This window comes from Anguilla rostrata, chromosome 16 (assembly GCF_018555375.3).
Source record: "Anguilla rostrata isolate EN2019 chromosome 16, ASM1855537v3, whole genome shotgun sequence".
NCBI classification, from domain to species: Eukaryota; Metazoa; Chordata; class Actinopteri; order Anguilliformes; family Anguillidae; genus Anguilla; species Anguilla rostrata.
This window is the reverse complement of record NC_057948.1, coordinates 13,595,899-13,615,385: the sequence shown is the minus strand read 5'-3', so window position 1 is coordinate 13,615,385 and position 19,487 is coordinate 13,595,899. Positions and strand designations below refer to the sequence as shown.

At 41.6% G+C, this 19,487-nt stretch overlaps 3 protein-coding genes across 6 annotated transcripts in view; 1 reads left to right on the top strand and 2 right to left on the bottom strand.

Annotated features, from left to right (window-relative positions):
- Window positions 1–12,855, bottom strand: part of LOC135242159 (DENN domain-containing protein 2B-like) — a 60,728-nt gene extending 47,873 nt beyond the window's left edge. Inside the window, exons 1-2 of one of the 2 annotated variants that reach the window (XM_064313103.1) lie at window positions 12,731–12,855; window positions 11,096–11,219 (exon numbers count right to left, since the gene is read on the bottom strand). The gene's annotated coding sequence lies outside the window, so the exon portion shown is untranslated. Of the gene's footprint in view, window positions 1–2,824; window positions 3,007–11,095; window positions 11,220–12,730 lie in introns of those variants that run through there. The other variant, XM_064313102.1, reaches the window with a different exon arrangement.
- On the top strand, window positions 11,951–13,817 carry akip1 (A kinase (PRKA) interacting protein 1). Of its 3 annotated transcripts, none has more exons than XM_064313116.1 (5): window positions 11,951–12,106; window positions 12,529–12,726; window positions 12,905–12,985; window positions 13,070–13,186; window positions 13,388–13,817. In XM_064313116.1, exons 2-5 carry the CDS (start codon window positions 12,553–12,555, stop codon window positions 13,529–13,531), a joined length of 516 nt encoding a protein of 171 aa, XP_064169186.1. In that variant the 5' UTR covers window positions 11,951–12,106; window positions 12,529–12,552; the 3' UTR covers window positions 13,532–13,817. The 3 variants fall into 3 exon arrangements, with proteins under 3 accessions (XP_064169186.1, XP_064169184.1, XP_064169185.1); XM_064313114.1 differs by having other exon boundaries at window positions 12,899–12,985; XM_064313115.1 differs by having other exon boundaries at window positions 12,529–12,730; window positions 12,903–12,985.
- c16h11orf16 (chromosome 16 C11orf16 homolog) lies at window positions 13,701–19,430 on the bottom strand. The gene is made up of 8 exons (XM_064313104.1): window positions 19,192–19,430; window positions 18,710–18,940; window positions 18,120–18,479; window positions 17,898–18,034; window positions 17,393–17,555; window positions 16,580–16,808; window positions 15,214–15,795; window positions 13,701–14,652 (listed from the first exon to the last, which is right to left on the bottom strand). The coding sequence occupies exons 2-8, from the start codon at window positions 18,908–18,910 to the stop codon at window positions 14,423–14,425; spliced, it is 1,902 nt and encodes a 633-aa protein (XP_064169174.1). The 5' UTR covers window positions 18,911–18,940; window positions 19,192–19,430; the 3' UTR covers window positions 13,701–14,422.
- Window positions 19,431–19,487: the final 57 nt, after the last annotated feature.

The following is a 19,487-nucleotide window of genomic DNA, read 5'->3' as shown; positions in this document are numbered from 1 at the left end:
ATGTTACTAAAGTGCGTGGGAAGCTATACTAGTGTCTTGCTATGGTATGCGCAAAATAAATATATGAATGACCTGTATTTTTAACCGACAGTTAATTGGTTTTTATCGTCATAGGAGCAGGTTACCGTGGATACTTGGTTAACTGATTACTGGCACAGCCCTACTTACATGTAATGGACCAGAGCACTTTAATATTACGTGTATGAATAGGCTACATAATGATGGAAACAGACTGCTCAGCCTATCTAGGCCCTGATCCAGCATCGTTCTGGGGTGTGGTGGGGGGGAGGTGGGGTGGGTGGAATGAGGAAGTGGCAGGAGAGGTCAGCAGGAGTTGAATTACCCCACTGAAGGGCAAGAGGGTTCCTTTAACCCCGTCAGTCTCTGGGTTTCCTGGGCAGAGCCCAGATGGCACAGAGCTCACTGATACACACACTGATCCAGACGAGCGGGACAGCGGGAAAGTGTCCAGAGCATTCCTAGACCTCTGACGGCCCTCAGCTGAAATCCAAACCGGCAGGGGAGAAACAAAATGGTACACGTACCATCAGAGAGAGAGACAATGAGCAGCACTGGGATGCTGAACAAACCAAATGCATCATTTAATGCCAATGAGGGGATAAAACCTCCCATCATGCCTGTGAAGCCTTAAACTGCTCAGGATCTCATATGAAACAGTACTCGGTGAATGTTTCGACATCATATTTCTGCTCCAGGGTCTTTCTTAGTTTGTAGTGGCCTTGTGGCTGGCAGTCACCAATGCACTGGACACACAAAAGGTATGATACCAGTTCACAGTCATCCTCTCACCAACCAAAACCATCTGGCTTGCTGCTAATGTTCAGTCCCATAATGGGATTTATCCTGAGAAATGAGAAATAAATGCCTGCTACAACTCAGAGGAGAGTAATAGGTATCAAAACCAAAAAAATAAGCATGTGACTGGTTCAACTTAGTCTTTTCAAGATGGTCTAGTGGGAAGTCAGTGGCTTCAGGAATCGCACAATAAGGCAAAAAGCCATGAATTTCCTTATCACAATATGACACAGATAATATTCTGCACCTTGATCACATCTCCAGGTAACATGGGTTACACTGTGAATGGGAAAACACAGCCATGGTGTTTCTAACCAACTGAGCCAAATCTTCCGCTTTCTTCTTTACTCAAGTGTTGCCTATCAGGTCACTGGATTTTACTGACCTTTTCCTCCAGTTACATGCCTTGTGTTGAGCTACAGTGTCAAAGGAAGGCACCAATCACCACTCAGTTGGCATGGTGAGTAGTCCTCAGTCACACCGAGCCGGAATGAATGAGGAAGTGGCTATTATGAAACCTCCATCCTTTCATCACCATAAATGTGGGAAAATACTGTTTGGCAGCAGGACTGAAAGGTGACTCTGTATAGCTGACTCATCACAGATGTACTGTGTGATGATTAGACAACTTCTGCTCTCCACTTGTCTGCGGCCTCATGCCACTGTTCGTTTAGATCTTATCAGTGGATTTGCCAATTTACTCACATAAGCATGGCAAGAGCAGAACAAGATGCACTTAGTTTAACTCACCCTGTAATTTCACCAACAAGAAAGCACATACTTAGACAGAAAACAGGAATTTTTTTTCTCCATTGACAGTTGACAACATTCCGGAAAAATTACTGGATACTCTGTAATATTTTAAGGATCAGTGGTTGAGAAACAACCATCAAAAATGTCACAAGGTGTCATCTGACAAAAAAAGTAAGTTTTAAGAATCACAGGGCAATTGACAAATCTAGTGGCAATGTGATAATCAGCAGGATTATAGAGCCCAGCCTATGTCAAAAATACAGGAATAAGAGAGAAAGGCACAGACCTTAAAGTTAAACAGTTGATGCTGTCCGGACACACTACAGGCTGAATGTCAAAGGTATTGCGACCACAGTCAACAGTGCATAATGCCAATAAGACAGCCATGCAGAGAAAACAGTCCGCGGCCTCTCTAGCTTTGAGACTACAATTCAGTCCAATCAGAAGGAAAGGTCATTGTTAGCCAGGCACAATAGACACTCTGTTTAGAAAATTCAAGAAAGAAAGCTTGGTGCCGCTGCTGATAGCAGAGCGTAGAGTGAACGCAACTTAAAACAAGAATGCTAGAGAATTTCTCTGATATTATGTTTACAGAATGGTGGAATCTTTAAAGGGGGTGTTATTAAATCAAATAACAATTCGGACGATTTCTTATCTGTAAGATTCTACAGAGATCATTATGGCAACATTATAAAACACATTGTTTTAAACGGCAATGGTTAAAATATCGTGTTTTCACTGATGGTCATGCTTGGCATAAGAGAAAAGGGGGGAAATGTATTTAATTAGCACGTCCCGGTGCGCGTGGTCGGACATAACATAAGTTTGTGGTACGGAAACCAGATAAAAAGTACAATATGCTCACACATACAGGCCATTTTCACTCCGCGAAGTTCCAGTCGTGGGCTTGAAAGCATCACAGCTGACTGTACAGAAATACAGCTACAGAAATACAGTCTTCAAAACAATATAACTGCCTGAATGAATAGCCTAATTAAAACTGGAAAACGAGAACTCTTGATGTTTCAGACTTAGACTACATAAAACACCGTGAATCGCCAAATATGTAGTTCCCTGTAAATGTTCCTTTTCTAATTTTGCCAAGCAGAACAAAGCGGTCCTGTGTAACATCATCTCGTTGAAATGTGCCAGATTTGACCAGAAAAGTGAATGAGTTCAAGAATTAGGAAGGACACATTGTTTCAAATTTCTCCTCCGTCTGAAACAAATAACAAACAGAAAATTTTCAAAATACCTCAGTGTAGCAGTGCTTCCCTCTCCGCGCCATTCTGAATTTCGTATTTCCCAGACAAATATGAATCCTACTAGCAAGACTGTAGCAAAACCCAAAGTTTTGCCGATGATGTTCTTCCCTGAACTCCGAAGCGTGACCTCCCGAGAAAACTAAACCCTCCCTCTGGCTGCAGGATGGGCTTGTTTCTATAGTGATGCGTTGTTTTGCCCCCTACTTGCTTCTCAGCGCTCTCTCACTCTTGCACACTCCACCAAGTTACCGCCAGAATCATAGACATGTTTTTATTTTAGTTTTACATTTTTTTGCTTTCATAAGAGTGGACTGATTTGGTATGTATCTGTTTTTCTAAAACATTGTTATGTTTGTTTCACAATATAGCATAATTGATTCACAATTATAGGCCTACGGTAAACGTGTGAGTTTTTTCCTAACCGACCCTATCCGATGAATAACGTCTAACATCGCCTTTCTTGCACCTCACGGAATCTTTGACATGCAGTGGCCTGGTTTGTGCTTCTAGCTTCCCAGGTAGGATTTCGCGATTTGAGTGATGTCTGTAGTGTCACTTCTCTGGAATGTGAACAGTGACCGCGGGCTGCAGCCCACAAATCGTTAATGACCGTTTCTATTCATCAGCAAAATGTAATAACTTCGTATAACATTTTAAGCACACTGATGACGGTCCAAGCCTCAGACTGGAATAAAATGATATATTGTATGCTGAAATTGCTTCATTAGTAAAAATGTATACAATTACAGAATGTCATGCTATACAACCTAGTTCAGTCAAAGCCAGTGACAGAGGTTCATGTATCTTGTATGTAATCGTTTCTCTTAAAAATGTATTAGCCATACACATCATCTGTACTGTTCTCAGCACGGATGTATTAAATTATTATGACTCCAGATTTTAAAAAGAAAATCAGAATCCTGTGAAATGTAAGAAAGGGGAAGTTTGCTCCAAATAAAATACTTTATCATTCTATTGTATTTAAAGTAATCCCTCAGAACACATGGATTTTGCGATATCTGGTTTTGCTGAGACTTGTTGATACAAGATGTGCCTGTGGGCACATGAGCTATTTTCTTTCTCAGCTGCCTCTCTCACTAAATTCTGAGCCCAGAGAAGTGCCGTACAAACATACCATGTTTTTTAAGAGAAGGTATCATTTGTGAGAAAAATGGATCAGCCTCTGGCTTGGAGTGGTGTGATTACTGGCACCCTTTGGGCAGGCAGGGAAAAACTGACAGACGCATCTCCTTTATCTACAGTAGCCAAGTCTGCAATGGCAGAAAAACCTGGCCAAACAGTGGCAGGCTTCAGTAGGAGACAAGCCATAGTATGTGAGCTCAAACGGACTCATCCCTGACTGCATTTATAAGGACATTTATATTGGTTATAAATTGCATTTATGACATACCAATAATGCTTTCAATCACTGCAATACATCACATCAGTGGGCTAACATTTCAGAGCCATTATGTTCACTTTTTTTGAAAGAGGATGTGGTAGCAATTTAGTAACCAGTCTTTCTAACTGATTGTAATTCTGAGAAAAAATCTGTACACCTGCACACGATCCCCAAATTTGCGATTGTGTATGCACATTTACAACTACACTGCATGGTCAAAAGAATGTGGACACCTGACATCCAACATCTCATCCAAAATTATGGCCATTAATATGGAGTTGGTCCAACTTTTGCTGCTATAGCAACTTCCACTGTTCTGAGAAGGCTTTATACTAGATGTTGGAGTGTTTCAGCAGGGATTTGCTACCATTCAGCCAGAAGAGAATTAGGGAGGTCAGCACTGATTGTTCGATTAGGCCTGGCTCGCAGTTGGCTTTCCAATTGATCCCAAAGGTGTTGGATGGGGTTGGGATCAGGGCTCTGTGCTGGCCAGTCAAGTTCTTCCACACCGTTCTTGACAAAACCATTTCTATATGGACCTTGCTGTGTGCCTGGGAGCATTGTCATGCTGAAACAGGAAAGGGCCTTTCCCAAACCTTTTTTGGGAACCAATAGTAGCACCATACAACACAACTTTTCAGATAAGGGAGTTGTATATGTTATCGCTTCAGAACTTGCAGGCTGCTAAATGTAGATAGAATCAAATATATTCTTCACCACAGCTCAATAAGACCCTCACTTTCCGCCTCTGACCTGTGCAGGTATTTTAAGATGATGCTCAGAAATGGTCACCATCATGTCTTTTTGAATTTCTGATTCCATGAATTTCTCATTCATTCTTACACAGCAAACAGCTGTATACATATCACAACATACAATGGTTATTTATCAACATGCTTGCAATTAGATCACAACTTGTATGTGACAGGATATCTTGGAAATAAGCCATTCATTATTCAAAGATCAGCCATTGGAATATGATGTCTTTTTGTGTACACAGCTCTGTTCTGTCGTATGTCTGCACTCGGTTTAATGCAGAAAAACTTCTCCATGGAAAGCTACAAGTGAATCAGTGAGCAATAGTTGACAAGCTCGTCTGAGCTATTTTATAAAGATTTTAACTCCAATAACAAGGTCAAATTAATGGGCTCCTCCATTGCAAAAGCCACAGTTATCTGGCTGTACTGGGAGCCCAAACTGCCCCATGAGAGAAGATGCATTCCAAACTGATCTGTAATTTTAGGCCTCTGATGACAAAGCCAGTGACTGAGCCATCAAAGCGTATCCCAATTATCTCTAAACCTGTGCAGTAACATACTGCTTTCAGGGTGCAGCACATGGTTTCCCAACCACAGTTCAAACATCCTGAGTCAAAAGTCCAAACAGCTAGATGTCAGTCTCCTTTAAGCAAAAGACAAACACCTCACATATTGTGAATATTGCCCAACTTCTTACAATTAGCCAGCACAATGTACAACTTTATTACATAAGCAAAGCTAATCACAAAATTTGTTTTTCCATTTTTCTTTTTTAGGCAAATTAGTCTTCCTTTTTAAATGAGGTGCATCTCAGCATAATTCCCAGAGATGGGAAAAGGATAAAGGGAAAGGGGTGCTCTCTGTGACAAGAGGACAGAGTGCGGAATTATGTAGTGTGTTTAAGGTGCTTTTGCAAATGTATGGCTCCTGTGAGAGCTTATGGAGACTCGGTATGTTCTCACAAAGCTTGCATGCATGATCAGCAGATTTATGGCATATTGGAAGATGTGGCTCCAACATCAAATCCAATGTGAATCATGTTTCTGTTCAACAAATGACCTTGCAGTGCATAGTACATGTGTGTCCCCCTGCACAGCTCCCTCCTGCCTCTCAGGAAGCTGAGAAAAATATTTCTGCTCAGACTAAATATCACCCAAGAGAAAAATCGCTGTTTGGAATATCACAATATCAAAATATGCTGTAGATCAACTGTTTAAGTGTGGGGTTACCACAAAGTTAAATAGACTTTTTTCCCGTTAATGTGGTGTGACAGAACCAACTGAATTGGAACTTAGTGAGCTGTCCCAAGAATTTAGTTCTTTGTCACCTAAGGAAACTATTTTCCCCCGAGAACCATACATCTAAACATGTAGCTAAATGACCCTGGAGACATTTGTGGTTCTTTTAAAACTGTCAAGAAGTAAGCCTTATCCTAATTTTACTTAGCCCTTTATATAGCACTTTTACACTATAATAAATTATAAAGTATAAATTCTAGAAGCTGCCACATCTGCAGTGAATAACTTTAGAAATATCTTTAAGAAATACCTTTTATTGGACATTTTTTAGAATTATTATTATTATTATTATTATTATTATTTCCAGTGCACCAGAAGTGTCCAGGTCAAAGAAGCTGTAAAAAAAAAATTAGGCCAAGCATTACGCTGAAAATGCATGAACTCCCATCATTTCCCATCAGTTCCACACACTATATCCTGCCACTGCCTGTTTGCAGTGCCACCCTGGCCACCATGTCAGCCTGGGGAGTCACAAACACAGACCACCACACAGACTGCCACCGCTTTTCTCTCAGAGGAAATCAAATGCCTCATGGTCACAGAGCAGAGTCTCCTCCATGGCACCTCTGAGCTCCTTTCCGAAAGCTTTCTGACGTAATCTGGTTCTGCCTGTGCCACGGCAGCCTTGTGACTTTCTCCAACAGCTGTGTTCTGTGTGCACACTATTGCTGATGAATAACCAAAACTATCAGCCATAACTTGGTATCACTGGAATTTTTCCTGTCTCTGGCTGGCTTTTCCTGAGGTCCATGTTCCAACAAACCTTTTTCTGTGTTATTTTCCAGAGATCAATGTTTTCCCGAGACCAAAACAAACAAACGTAATATTAATACCCTACACCCACAGGAAATCTCCTTATTCAGACAACTATGACAGAATACTGATCAATATTACTGGATAACACTAGATATATTTTGTTTATGTGTCAGACTGGAGCAATTGCTCCACAGTATTTTCATGCCTCAAAACCATTTAGAGAATCGCGAAAGGGGTCAGCCCTGCCCACATTTTACTACTGTTAAAGTAATTCAGGCAAAGGGGAACATCTATCCTAACTCTACTGGATGCCTTATACTTACCTTGTCTGTTTTTCTATGGGGTGCAACCAGTCATGTTTTGAGAACCCGTAAAAAGCAGTGAAATACCGCAGCCCCTATCCCGCACAGCTCTTTGTATTCTCTCCCCAAACTCTTCCCCATCAAATATTCCTGTGAGATCCTTCCCATCAGACATCTGGATATTTTTAAATAGCTTACAGGTCAGTGGGTCAAGGAAACTATGGAAATGAAGACTCTTCAGCATATAAAATGTCATCCTTTGAATAAGTTATTCTTTGAAATGGTGATTAGCAATTTTGAGCAAATTAAATCTATTGTAGATAATTTAAAATCAAAAATGTTTATATTTTCTGTGCCTTTGGATATACTCAGAAAAGCCTTTCCCAAACACTTCGTATGGTGTCCACTTTGAGGCTATGGCTAAGGGAGCACGTCTTCAGCACAGAGAACAATACAGCTCAGAGTATCACTTCTACCAGCTTCAGGGCAAAATTCACCTTTCAGCATCGGTCAGCATTGTAAAAGAGGTACATGACATATAGTTTCATCCTACAGGCTACATCTTTGGTTTTATATGGTGAGGCAATGTAAATACTGTGCACTTGACATTTGTTTCAACAGTTGTGATACACGTAGATTTAAAAAAAAACTGTTGTTCCGAAGCCCCATCTGTCCATACATGGAGGTGCAATTGGTTCTGTGTGTTATAAGGTGCTTTCCATTGCTACCAGTCTGCTCAGCAAGAGGGAAGTCGACACAGTAAATAGCTGTTGCTAATCTCTTAAAATCAATCACAGTATTCTTTGAAGTTTTTACTTCTGTCACTTATGTTTATCAAACAACTGTTTTACATGTCTTGTTGCTGTCTTTAGCAGGGATAATCAGTCATGATGGCTATTTCAACATTTTGACTCAACGTTTAATAAATCTAGATCATGTTTTTTTAACATTTTTTGACACGTTCCTCTGCAAAGGAGAACATCGACCTGAATTCAGCATGATTGATAATAGCATGACTCAAATAGAGTTTAGCCTGAAAAGTACCTTAAAATGGTATGACCAATCAATGATAACCATAACTTGTCAATCTATGAAACCCCATTTTTATTGAGAAGGTTAGAATTAACTGCACGTGTTCTTAAATAGTCTAAATGTATTTGAATCTGGCCCAGTTAGCTTTCACTGAGAGGCACTGACAAACTCCTCTGAGCTGCGCTGCCATGACAACGTGAGCACAGCAGAGGGGGCCTTGAAGGAGCACCAGAGCTTTTCTTACTGCGCTGCCGATTGTGCGATGCAGCCCCATTACACTTATCTAAACATTCTCACAGTGCAGCTCTGGAAGTAAGACTCAGAGAGAGGCGCAGTCGCGGGCTCGTTAACTCACAAATGGGAATGTCCAGAGTATGGAGACCTTAGTCAGCAGAGAAACGGACATTCATCGACACATCGAGTGTCTCATATTTTTTTATACAGCACACTGATGAATTCCAATAAAGCTAAAGCCGATAGGCCTATTGCTATAATATACAGTGAGCCCCATAATGTTTGGGACAAATACTTTTTTTCTTCTTGATTTGGCACTGTACTGTGCAATTCTAGATTTGCAAACAAACAACAGTTCATGTGTGGTTAAAGTGTACACTGTCAGCTTTCATTTAAGCATATTTTTATACATTCTAAGCATGTTTTATACAGCTTTTACATGTCTTTCCATGTAGAAATTGCAGTACTTTTTATACATGCTATGCCAGGCCTGTACTGCAGCCATCTTCAGCTCCTGCTTGTTTCAGGGACTAGTTGCCTGAAGTTTTCTCTTCAGTATATGAAATGCATATTCAATTGGATTCAGACTGGGTGAATGACTTAGCCAGTCACAAATTTTCCCGTTTTTGGCTTTGAAAAACTCCTTTGTATGTTTGGTATCACTGGGCCTCAATCACGAAACGTGTGTGATCACATTTGATCGTAAACTGTGTGGATGAACGTTTCCAAGAACATTTCGGCATTCATAATTATTTTCATATCTGTGTCCATGGTTGTTTTCTCATGAAAATCACCTGAACAGGATTGTGCATAAAATTCACATACAGTCAGTATTCATCATCTCATACACCTGGGATATGCATAAAAACTAAGGTCTGCACGTGTCATGAATCTCATATAGTTTTTTTGCAGGAACATTTTTAAGAGCAAAAGTAAGAATAATTTAAGTTTTGTGAGTAAGGCCCATTGTTTTTCTGTAGGATGAAGAACTGTCCAATGAGTTTGAATGCATTTTCTTTAACTTGAGCGGATAAGATGATTCTGCACAAATCAGAATTCATTCTGCTGCTGCTACCAACAGTTACACCATCATCACATCTGTTCACAATGTCTTTTTCTAGAACTCTGCAGGTTCTTTTAGGTACCTCTGAGCAAACTGTAACCTGGCTATCCTGTTTTTGCGACTAGTGGTTTGCAGCTTGCAGTGTAGCCTCTGTATATCTCTGTGTGAAGTCTTCTGTGGACAGTAGTAACTGGCACATCCACGCCTGCCTCCTGAGTTTTCCTGATCTGTTGGGCAGGTGTTTGGTGGTTTTTCTTCATTATGATAAGAATTCCTTGGTCATCAACTGTAGAGGTCTAACTTGGCCTACCTGGTTCTTTGAAATTACTGAGCTCACCAGTATTCTATTTTTTCTTAATGATGTTGAAAACAGTTGATTTTGGTAAGCCTACGGTCTATCCTATGTCTTTGACTGAAGTTTTCTTATGTCTCAGCCTCATAATGGCTTCCTTGAATTTTATTGCCACAACTCTTGTCCGCATGTTGACAAACACCAACAACAGACTCCTAAGGCAATACAAAGTCTACAATCAATACCAGATACTGAAAGCTCTCTTATACCTGCACTAAGCAAGCAACTGAACACTCCTAACTAATCAGAAACGCATTTGATGCCATTTGTCCCAAACATTATGGCACCCTGAAATGGAGGGCTATGATTTCTACATGGTGAACCCAAAATGTATAAGAATACCCATAAATGAAATCTGAATGTGCACTTTAACCACATGCGAATGATTTCATTACAAATCTAAAATGGAGTACAGAGCCAAATAAAAAAGTATTTGTCCAAAACATATAGCTATAATCACAACTGTTTTTTTTTAGCAAAGGTACAGATAACTTAAAAGATGGCAACTGCACGATTTAAGTAGGTCTTAGCAAATTAAAACAACGAGAAGATATAGATACCAATTAATCGCATATAATAATAATAATAGACGTCAGATGTTCCAAATCTTTCCAGCTAAAGTTGATGAGGATCACTTAAAACAGAAAGGCTTACTGCTTACTCGCCAATTCACAAAATGCTTTGTAGCAAGCTAAAGAGCGCCCCCTTGTTATTCTATACTGCAGGGAACTACTGTTTAGCCAGCCAAATGGGTGCAGAACTTATTTCTCTCCAGTGAAATAAATTAATGACTGAAAATGTACATTTCGCCTGTATTATCTCAATTGGAAAATAGTCGAACATTAGATTCTTTATCATCAACATCTAAACACATTGTCAGTATGGCTAATTAATAATGCAAGAAAACGTTTACAAATAGAATTGTCAATATTTATCAAGCACGCCACCAAAGCAATTACCAAAATTATTTAGCATATTGACTTATTGTGTGTAATATAACAAGTTATTTTGTTATTAAAACAGAATCGTGTTTTCTTTTGGAAATCATGTATGTATTTTCCTACCTCTTTTTACTCCGTCTGTGTGCGTTTCTGTGTTTATTCAGTTATCCATAGCGTGGCTTAGCTTTTCTCTCCGAACTGCACAAGTTCTGCTCCAATTGCGCCGGCAATAATCTTTTTTGGATAGCTGTACACGGAAAAATGAGAAGGGGGAGAACAGGATGTGATGACGACAGCGCTGGAAAAAAATATAAGTTTTTAAAAAATGAAAGCAGAATTAACTCAATTTTTTGAGACAGGACTGAACTCCTCCTCAACCAATGATATAGCCAAAAGACTAGCAAATGATATATATATATATATATATATATATATATATATATATATACTGAAGAGTCTACTGAATAGGCTATCCAGTCCTGAAATTATACTTTAGTGGTTCAGGGCAATTTTATGGGGGGAATGAATCCAATAAGATTCCTGAATTAATTCTCATTTATTAAACTGCATAAAAATATTTATTTTTCATCGGTTATAGTTCTGGTATGCTGTCGTCATTCGTGAATGTTTTTTATACATTATGATAGGCCTATATTGGTCGTTTTCTTGAAATGTTATGGTTAAACAGCCAGATCAAATTTGCAGAGAATTCTTCCTTCAAATGCACATAAACAAAATAAATATAATCTACACTATTTTGTTTTACAACAAACAAAAAAAGTAGCCATTATGTTCGTTGTTGAACTTCAGTAGAATTAAGTTACCCGACGCGATTTATTTAACAATAACGGGTAGGTGGGCAATATGAGGCTCTGATAGCGGGTGAAATTACTTTAGAAACTGCCGCAAAGGGTTTTTACACTGTTATGTAGTTATACCGCTTGACCTAGAATGAAGGAAATGTTATTTTGAGTGGAATCTACAGAACTACATTACCCAAAGACCATTGCGCAGAATGTTGGTGGCGCTGAAAATGTCATGAGAAGTGTATAAAATTGGCTAACAGCAGAACATAGTAACCCTTTAAGAACAGAAGATAGTCTCAGTGATAACTGGTTTTGCGTATTTCGAGTGGTAAGTAATGTAAGACGGCGAGTGTCACACGCAGTCTGTAAATTTTTTGTAACAACAACCAGGACTTATAGCTAACGACCGCGTATTCTGAAAAGTTAAGCGCAAGCTAAAGGGTAGAGAGTAACACTTTCGTTTCAGACTGTGATAACATTGTAATTCAATTTAACTTTATTTCAGACACAAAAGTCCATAGCACCTTGTACATTGTAATGTATTGTTGAATGCCTTTATAGCTGCATGTGTCAAACACTAACATGCTAACCTTTCTATAGGTGTTCCTCTGTCCTAGTTAGCTTGCTACAGATGGTCGAATAGCTATCTAGAAAGTTGGGACGGCATGAGAGTTTTTGTGATGCGAGCGTAGAATATATAGCAGGAGGTTCAAAATGTGTAGCGAAGTTTGCTTGTTAATTTGTTTCAAGGTACTTGTCTTTTGGCATTGTTCGATGTCGAGTCAAGCCTGGATAGAATCGTCTCTGAGACGGTCTTCCAGGCTTGGACTGCAAGTGTTGGAACGCGCCCAGAGACGTAGCGTCGACTGGGCGAGTGTGAGTCCGTCATCGCAGCCCACCCCGGTAGAGGATGCCTCGAGAAACCAGCCCGAGCCCTGGGAGGCGGAGGTACCTTTAGCATCATTGTCTCCAAGATTCTTCGATGTTTCGAAATGTGGGAACGTGGCTTAACAAGTTAAAAAGACAGAACAACTCCGAGTGCTGTTTATTTTCTTACAATAATTTATCTCATTGCAGTCAAATGAACGCATCTAAAACGCCTCGAATTTGTTTTGTATGGACACAGAAAGCGCGGACGCGTACAACCCTAGATGACGCTTTTGAAACCGTAGTGGAATTTATGGCACAGACTACTCATCAATGCAAGGTATATAATCACAAATATTGTCCACATTTCTCTTATCTATATTGAAATTTAAATGTTAACGTGGTCCATTATTCTGTTCTGCAGAACTTCTATAAGTCCGTTCCAGTGCAGGGGACCTCTGAGTTTGAGGTAAAGCACGTGTGCAGATACCACTCACACCGGCTGCCACGGCCCTTAAAGCATACCACCTCTCGGAGGAATGTAAGGAACCCTTAATGTCATGTCCTTTGTTTTGTGTTTAAGTAAACCTTTTGCCCTGCCACTGGATATTATCCTGTCTGTAAATTAACAAGAAGGCTGGGTGAGGGACATAGTTAGGTGACTTGCCTGAATTCTGTGTTTTGCTGTAGGTTATCTTTCTGCCTGAATTTGGTGCTTTCCTGTATGTTTATGTTCATCCAGGAACAAACGCCATTGGAGGATTTCCACATTGAAGTTTCTCCAGGAACCTACGCTGTCACCGCTGGGGCAGTAGACTCAAACCAGCAGACCCACCTGGTGCAGGTCGAAGCCGGAGAGAGCGTCAACCTGACATTTCACCTCTAACGTTTCAACCTGTTAGGATTTCACAGATCGTAACAAAACTGTCTAATGTGTGCAATTTTTGTGTTTGCCCAGTACATGCTTCAAGTCTGCCAATTAAGTCGATGTGCTTTCATGTATATTGCTGCTAATTTTAAATAAGCCATAAATCCTTTTATAATGAAATTTTAAAAAATGTATGTCAGAGGTATATTTCAAGATTGAAGTTTATTTTTTATAATTTCATGTCTATGCTGCAACTAATTAATATATATGAATCAATGTGTCCAATAAAGTATATATTTCAATATTTGTATGGCACCAAACAGTTTCATCAGTTCAAAAAATGTGAATATTCTGAAAGCCAGGTTATACAGAGTGAGTCTGCCTTTGTTTATTGGGCTGATTAAAGGTCCATCATTCTTTATCAATTCTCAACTGGCATGCTTGTAATTACTGCTAGTTGCATAATTATCTAAATTGAAGAACCAAACACAAAATTTGAGATTGGTTCTGTAATCTTGAAAATGGCATGCCAGTCTTTTTATTGTAATAATGAAGCCTGATTGATGTACTGTACACATTGAATAAGCCAACACCAACTGTCCTATTCACAGGCTCAGTTGGGTTTAAACAGCCATTTTATTGATTTGAAATGGTCGTGTTCATCTTCTGAGCTTTTTCACCTGGAAATGCAACTGGCCACATTTATTTTTCACATTAGAGGAAACTGAACATTTTTCAGTGGGGACAAAAATACTGTATTTAACATCGGATGATCCAGCTAACCTGACTCTGATAGAATGAACAAATTGGTAGTAAGTGATTAAATGCCCTTTGAATAAACAAAGCATCTGGAAATTTGATAATCTGTCCACAGTACATAGAGGACTTTGATCTGGCACAGAACCAGCATCATGTGTGAGTAACAGGAATACTTTTACCAGTGACAATGAGCTGGAACTGGACTGCGCCGTTTAATGGCGATCCAGAATCACTATGGTGCAAGACGTCCTTAACGGTCAGCCTTTGTCCTGTGGTGACAGGAAGCAACTGAAATAACGAGCTGTGATTAGTCGGGCTGTCGATCTGGGCTTCAGGTGGCAAAACTTTTGTAGATCTGTTTTTGTTCTTCATCAGTCGTTCTGAAAGCAATTGGGATACAGACAGGAAAGGTTTGTTTTCTCAGCTGTAAGACTGCATTTCATATGACCAAATTATGATGGCCACAATTTTACATTCATCACTGACAGAACAATTAATTTACATTAGAAGCATTTATGAGCATTTCAGCCCAAATCCATTCCCTGCAGACTCATGAGAATGAGCACCTCAGGAAAATAACTTTTGTGGGCTGGGGGGCTTACTGGGCCCTGTTGAGACCTGGATAAAAATTAGCTGGTATCCAAAGGGCAAGTATTTCTAATAATTTTAATTATTATAACCCAGATCTGCCTCCAATACCTGCTTAGCAATGCATGTGCTGGTGCACTAGTTTGGTCGAATGTGATAATGGTAGATGCAGCAGCTTGCAAACGTGAGTGTGCCCCCAAACTAAACACTCCATTTAGCCCCAAAAACTTCTCTGTGACTGGCTGAGATCTCAGCATCATCTTGCCCTGAGGGCCAATCAAGAGGGAGCGTGAGTTGGGGTGGGGGTAGGGGGGTAGGGTTGGAGATTTAAAGATGTAAGTTAGCAGTACTACCAGGCTGTCTGTGCTGCGGCTCTGCACAGCTTCTTCCCCAGTACCTCCAGGCAGGCCGGTCCAGGGAGGCAGATTTCGGCTTCTCCAGGAGGCTGAGGTCAGTGTTGACTGCCGCACTGACCGCATCCACGCCGGCAAGCTTCGGCTCTTCATCCACATCCTCGGACAAAGAAGATGATGAGGAAGAGGAGTGAGACCCCGCCCGTCTCAATCCCCTGAGCTCCTTCAACTGGGCATCAACCTTCCTCTCCAGCTCCTCCCTCCTGCTCGTCAGTGTTGTGCCTGTCAGCCCATTGGTTTGAGGGGGCACAGCAGATAGACACCACCACTCTTTGTGAGGGCAGTGGTGGGGCGGGGCCAGTCGTGTTGGCAGGGGCGGATCTAGGCATGGGAGACTTGGACACAGGGCGTAGCGAGGCCACGGCAGGCAGCCGTGTGCGTCACCGTGGTAACAGAGTGGGCGCTGCAGCTCCTGCAGGCTCCGCTCGTGCAGAGAGGGGGGGATCCACACAGCCACCTCTCCTGGCACCCTCACCTGGCAGCCGTTCCAGAACAACACATGGAGCCCGCTCTCATTCTTGCCTGGAGAGGGGAAAAGAGGGGGCAAAGTCTGGGGTCAGGCCTCTCTACCTCTCTAATTTGTGAATTGCGACAATCCAAAAGCTGCACAATGCTGTCTTCACTGTGCTGGTGAGTCAAGATGCTTTATGCTACACAAGTAAAATGATCTTCCCACTGAGCTCCAACTCTATTTTTAATCCTACAACCTCTTTAATCACTGCTGCCTGAAGAAGACTATACCTGTGGAGATGCATTTGCTCCACAGTGTGCCAGGCTGGGTTTAAGTAGCTGTAGCTACTGATACTGTTAGCTGCTGTCTGTTTGAAGCACTATTTGTATATTGTACATCATGCCAAATACCACACAACAAACAACATATCTGTTGAACCCCAGGTCTGGGAGAAACCAAGGCCTGAAGATATTTTTAGACTATCCCTGTCAATTACCATGGACCCTGAAATAAATGTTTATCCCCAGAGACATATAAACTAATGGTATAATTTGAAAGTAAACATGTATCATTATGTTTTTGATTTATGACTCACTCTGCATACATGTTTTATTATGACTGATTTCATTAGGTGTCCCTGACCATATTTTGAATATCCTGATGAATCTATATATTCCACGCTATGGATCTGAGGCAAATCATATGATATAATTATTTATATAATGGGAACCAAAGTTAAGTTGAGAGTAGTATTATCAGTTTAAAATAAGAAATTAGTGAATGGCTGTTGTGTATTACTATCTTACTAAAAATAAAGCTTCTACCTTACAAGGCAGAAGTTGGCAGAATCCTCACCCCTGAGGGGGTCCCTGATCTCCACCCCCTGGATTACGCTGCCCGGACCATACCGGGCCAGGCTCGGTTCCCAGGGCGCCAGGACCTTGTCCCCAGGAACCAGGCTGTGTCCGTGGGCTTGTGTATGGGGAACCAAGTCCAATGCGGTGGTCAGCTGCAGGGCCGTCTCACATGAACCCGCCTCCACTGCCGGCCTGTCAAATTCCACCAAGTACACCCCCCTCCTGCCCTGGGGGTCAGAGAGATAAAGGATCTGCATTACAGAGATCATGAACCCAAGTACACACTCATTACTGGAGTTTCCATAGGAAGTGTTTGGCTCCACACACTGTCAATGTATTGTATATGTAGCTTTCTACTTTTGTAATGGTCTTATTAGACCCAAAGCACTTATGTCTGGAAAATATTTTATTCTTGAACACAACTGCGCCTCCAAAACAACCATTTATTTAAAACGTCAGGATTTTGGCCTGGCTTGGATATCTGATAAAAGAACCATCAAACGCATCTGTTATGTAGTGAACCTGCCCTCTCATACACTATAAGTACCAAAAGTATCTGGACATCCCTTGGTTGGGGGCTGTTTCTCAGAGTTTGGGCTAGGGCCCTTAGTTCTAGTGAAGGCAGCATCTGGTATGAAGCCTTCCCAGAAGAGTGGAGGTTGTTAGAACAGCAAAGGGTAGACCAACTCCATATTAATGCCCACAATTTTGGATGAGATGTTGAATTTCAGGTGTCCACATACTTTTGGCCTTGAAGTGTATCTATAACCCCTTTAGTGCCCCCTTCCCCCACACTTCCTGCCCCACCTACCTGCAGTTCCTCCCTTACTGTCCCCAGGTAGTAAAACCGGTCCAGCTCCCTCCTTGCCAGCACACGGCTGCCTGGGAGAAAGGCAGGGGGGCCACTATAACTCCCCCAGGCCCTGCTGCACACGCTCACAGGACACTCTCCACCTAGGTGGCCCAGAGAGCACCTGCAACATATTAAGAGGTGCAGATTTACCAAAACCTTTTCACTTTATTCACATTCTAAACAGTACGCTTAATAACTGATAACTTCTATTTAACTATGTGTGTTTATAAAGGACTGTTATTTGTATTGTAACGTATTAAAATACCCTTTAATAGCTGAGAATCTGCAAGTTAACCACATGTGCATTGTTTGATAGCAAATCTAAAATACTGGAGTACACAGCCACATCAAGAAAACATATATCTTTGTCCCAAACATTATGAAGCTCACTATATATAAATTACAAATGATGTCATCCAAATGGTGTCAGTTGAATAGAGAATTGCGGAGATAAGGCGTGTACCTGTAAGGGCACAGGAACAGAGGTGCACATAGTGAACAAGATAACGGCCTGCTGAGGACAGCTCCTGCACTGCAGTACTTCCGTTCAGAGCAGGCTGTTGGGCTGCTCCTGCTTTCTGCCAGGTACAGCGGACGTACCTGTAGCCAATACATCACACAGGCTCTGAGATACACGTGTATCTACAACCTCGCAAGGGAATTATTACAACCCCAGCATGCTCACCTTTTCCACGGCTCCTGTGGAGCTGAGAGACAGGATGTGACAGCTCCCCCTGGTGGCCTGAGTGAGACGCTGCAGGAAGGTCTGCATCCTGCTGTCTGGGCAGCAGGTATCAGACAGGTAAAACACATGCACCGGGCGCACCCCCACCATGTCCGGGAGAAACCAGAGCAGCCCCTCTGGGTCGTCCGGGAGGCCGTTGGTCACCAGATGGACCGACTGGCAGGCTGGGTCACTGAATGCAGTGGTCAGAGCGCCTGAGAGGTCCCGGCCAGGAGAGCAGCTCAGGGAGTGGATCCAGCACATCGCCTCATACACCGTATCAGGGCTACAGGTCACCATATGCTCACTCCACTTAGTCACCTGGAGACCAGAACCACAGGTAGGTACAGACAGGTAATTAATTCTATCAATCAGTCCAATCAATCAATCAAACAACCCCCCACCAGTCTTTACAAAAGTACAAGAATCCAATCTGGGTCAAAAACATGATAGGTACAACAGGTCTTCCATTAGAGAATGCAGCTGTGTTTCTAAACACCAATACGCTCAGTTGCACAGCAACAACTGACACCAACAGTGAATGACATCACCTTGTGTGAGAAACCAAGGATGTTGAAGAGGGAGTCTCGTAGCGAGGCCTTGGTCAGCATTGTCTGGACTAGCCACTGCTTCACCGACCCAATGGCAGGGTACATGCCCTCTGAAATGTCGACTATGAAGGTGACATTTCTGTCCCATGTCCCCAGAAACAGGGGGAAGATGCCAGGAGTCGAAGGGGAGAGGTCTGGCATTGCCAACTGGATCACTCACTCTGGAATGAACTGGAGTAAAATATGTCTATAAGGCAGTATGTATGGCCTGAGTCTATGATACAATTTAAAAAACAAAGATGGAGACACAGAGAGGCAGATATAGTTTACAATATAGAATAGCCAATGATAGAATAGTCCACTGTAAACAAAATGTGCATCTCTTTACACCTCTTCAGACAGGCCACATATCCAAACATACAAAAAGCCTGACAATAAATGTGAACTATTTCCCTGCAAATGATTAGAAAACTGGCGCCTACCCATGTGAAACCTGGAGTGAGATCCTGTCTCTTTCTGGTCGTGTCCAAGCTCTCATCTGCAATGGGTGCAGTAGGAGCCTTCGCTGAATTGTTTACAGTGGTTGCCATGGTGAGAAAAAGCCAAGGCACATGTTGCCATGGCCTGTTAAGTGTGCTTGTTCCAGCAACAAAAGTGCACAAGGCTAGATTACCATATATTGCAAAAGAAACAGTATAACTGTTACTAACAGTTCTGGATGGTAACACACAGTACTGTAGTCTGTCTCAGAAATGAGAGAATAATGATGAGCTGAACT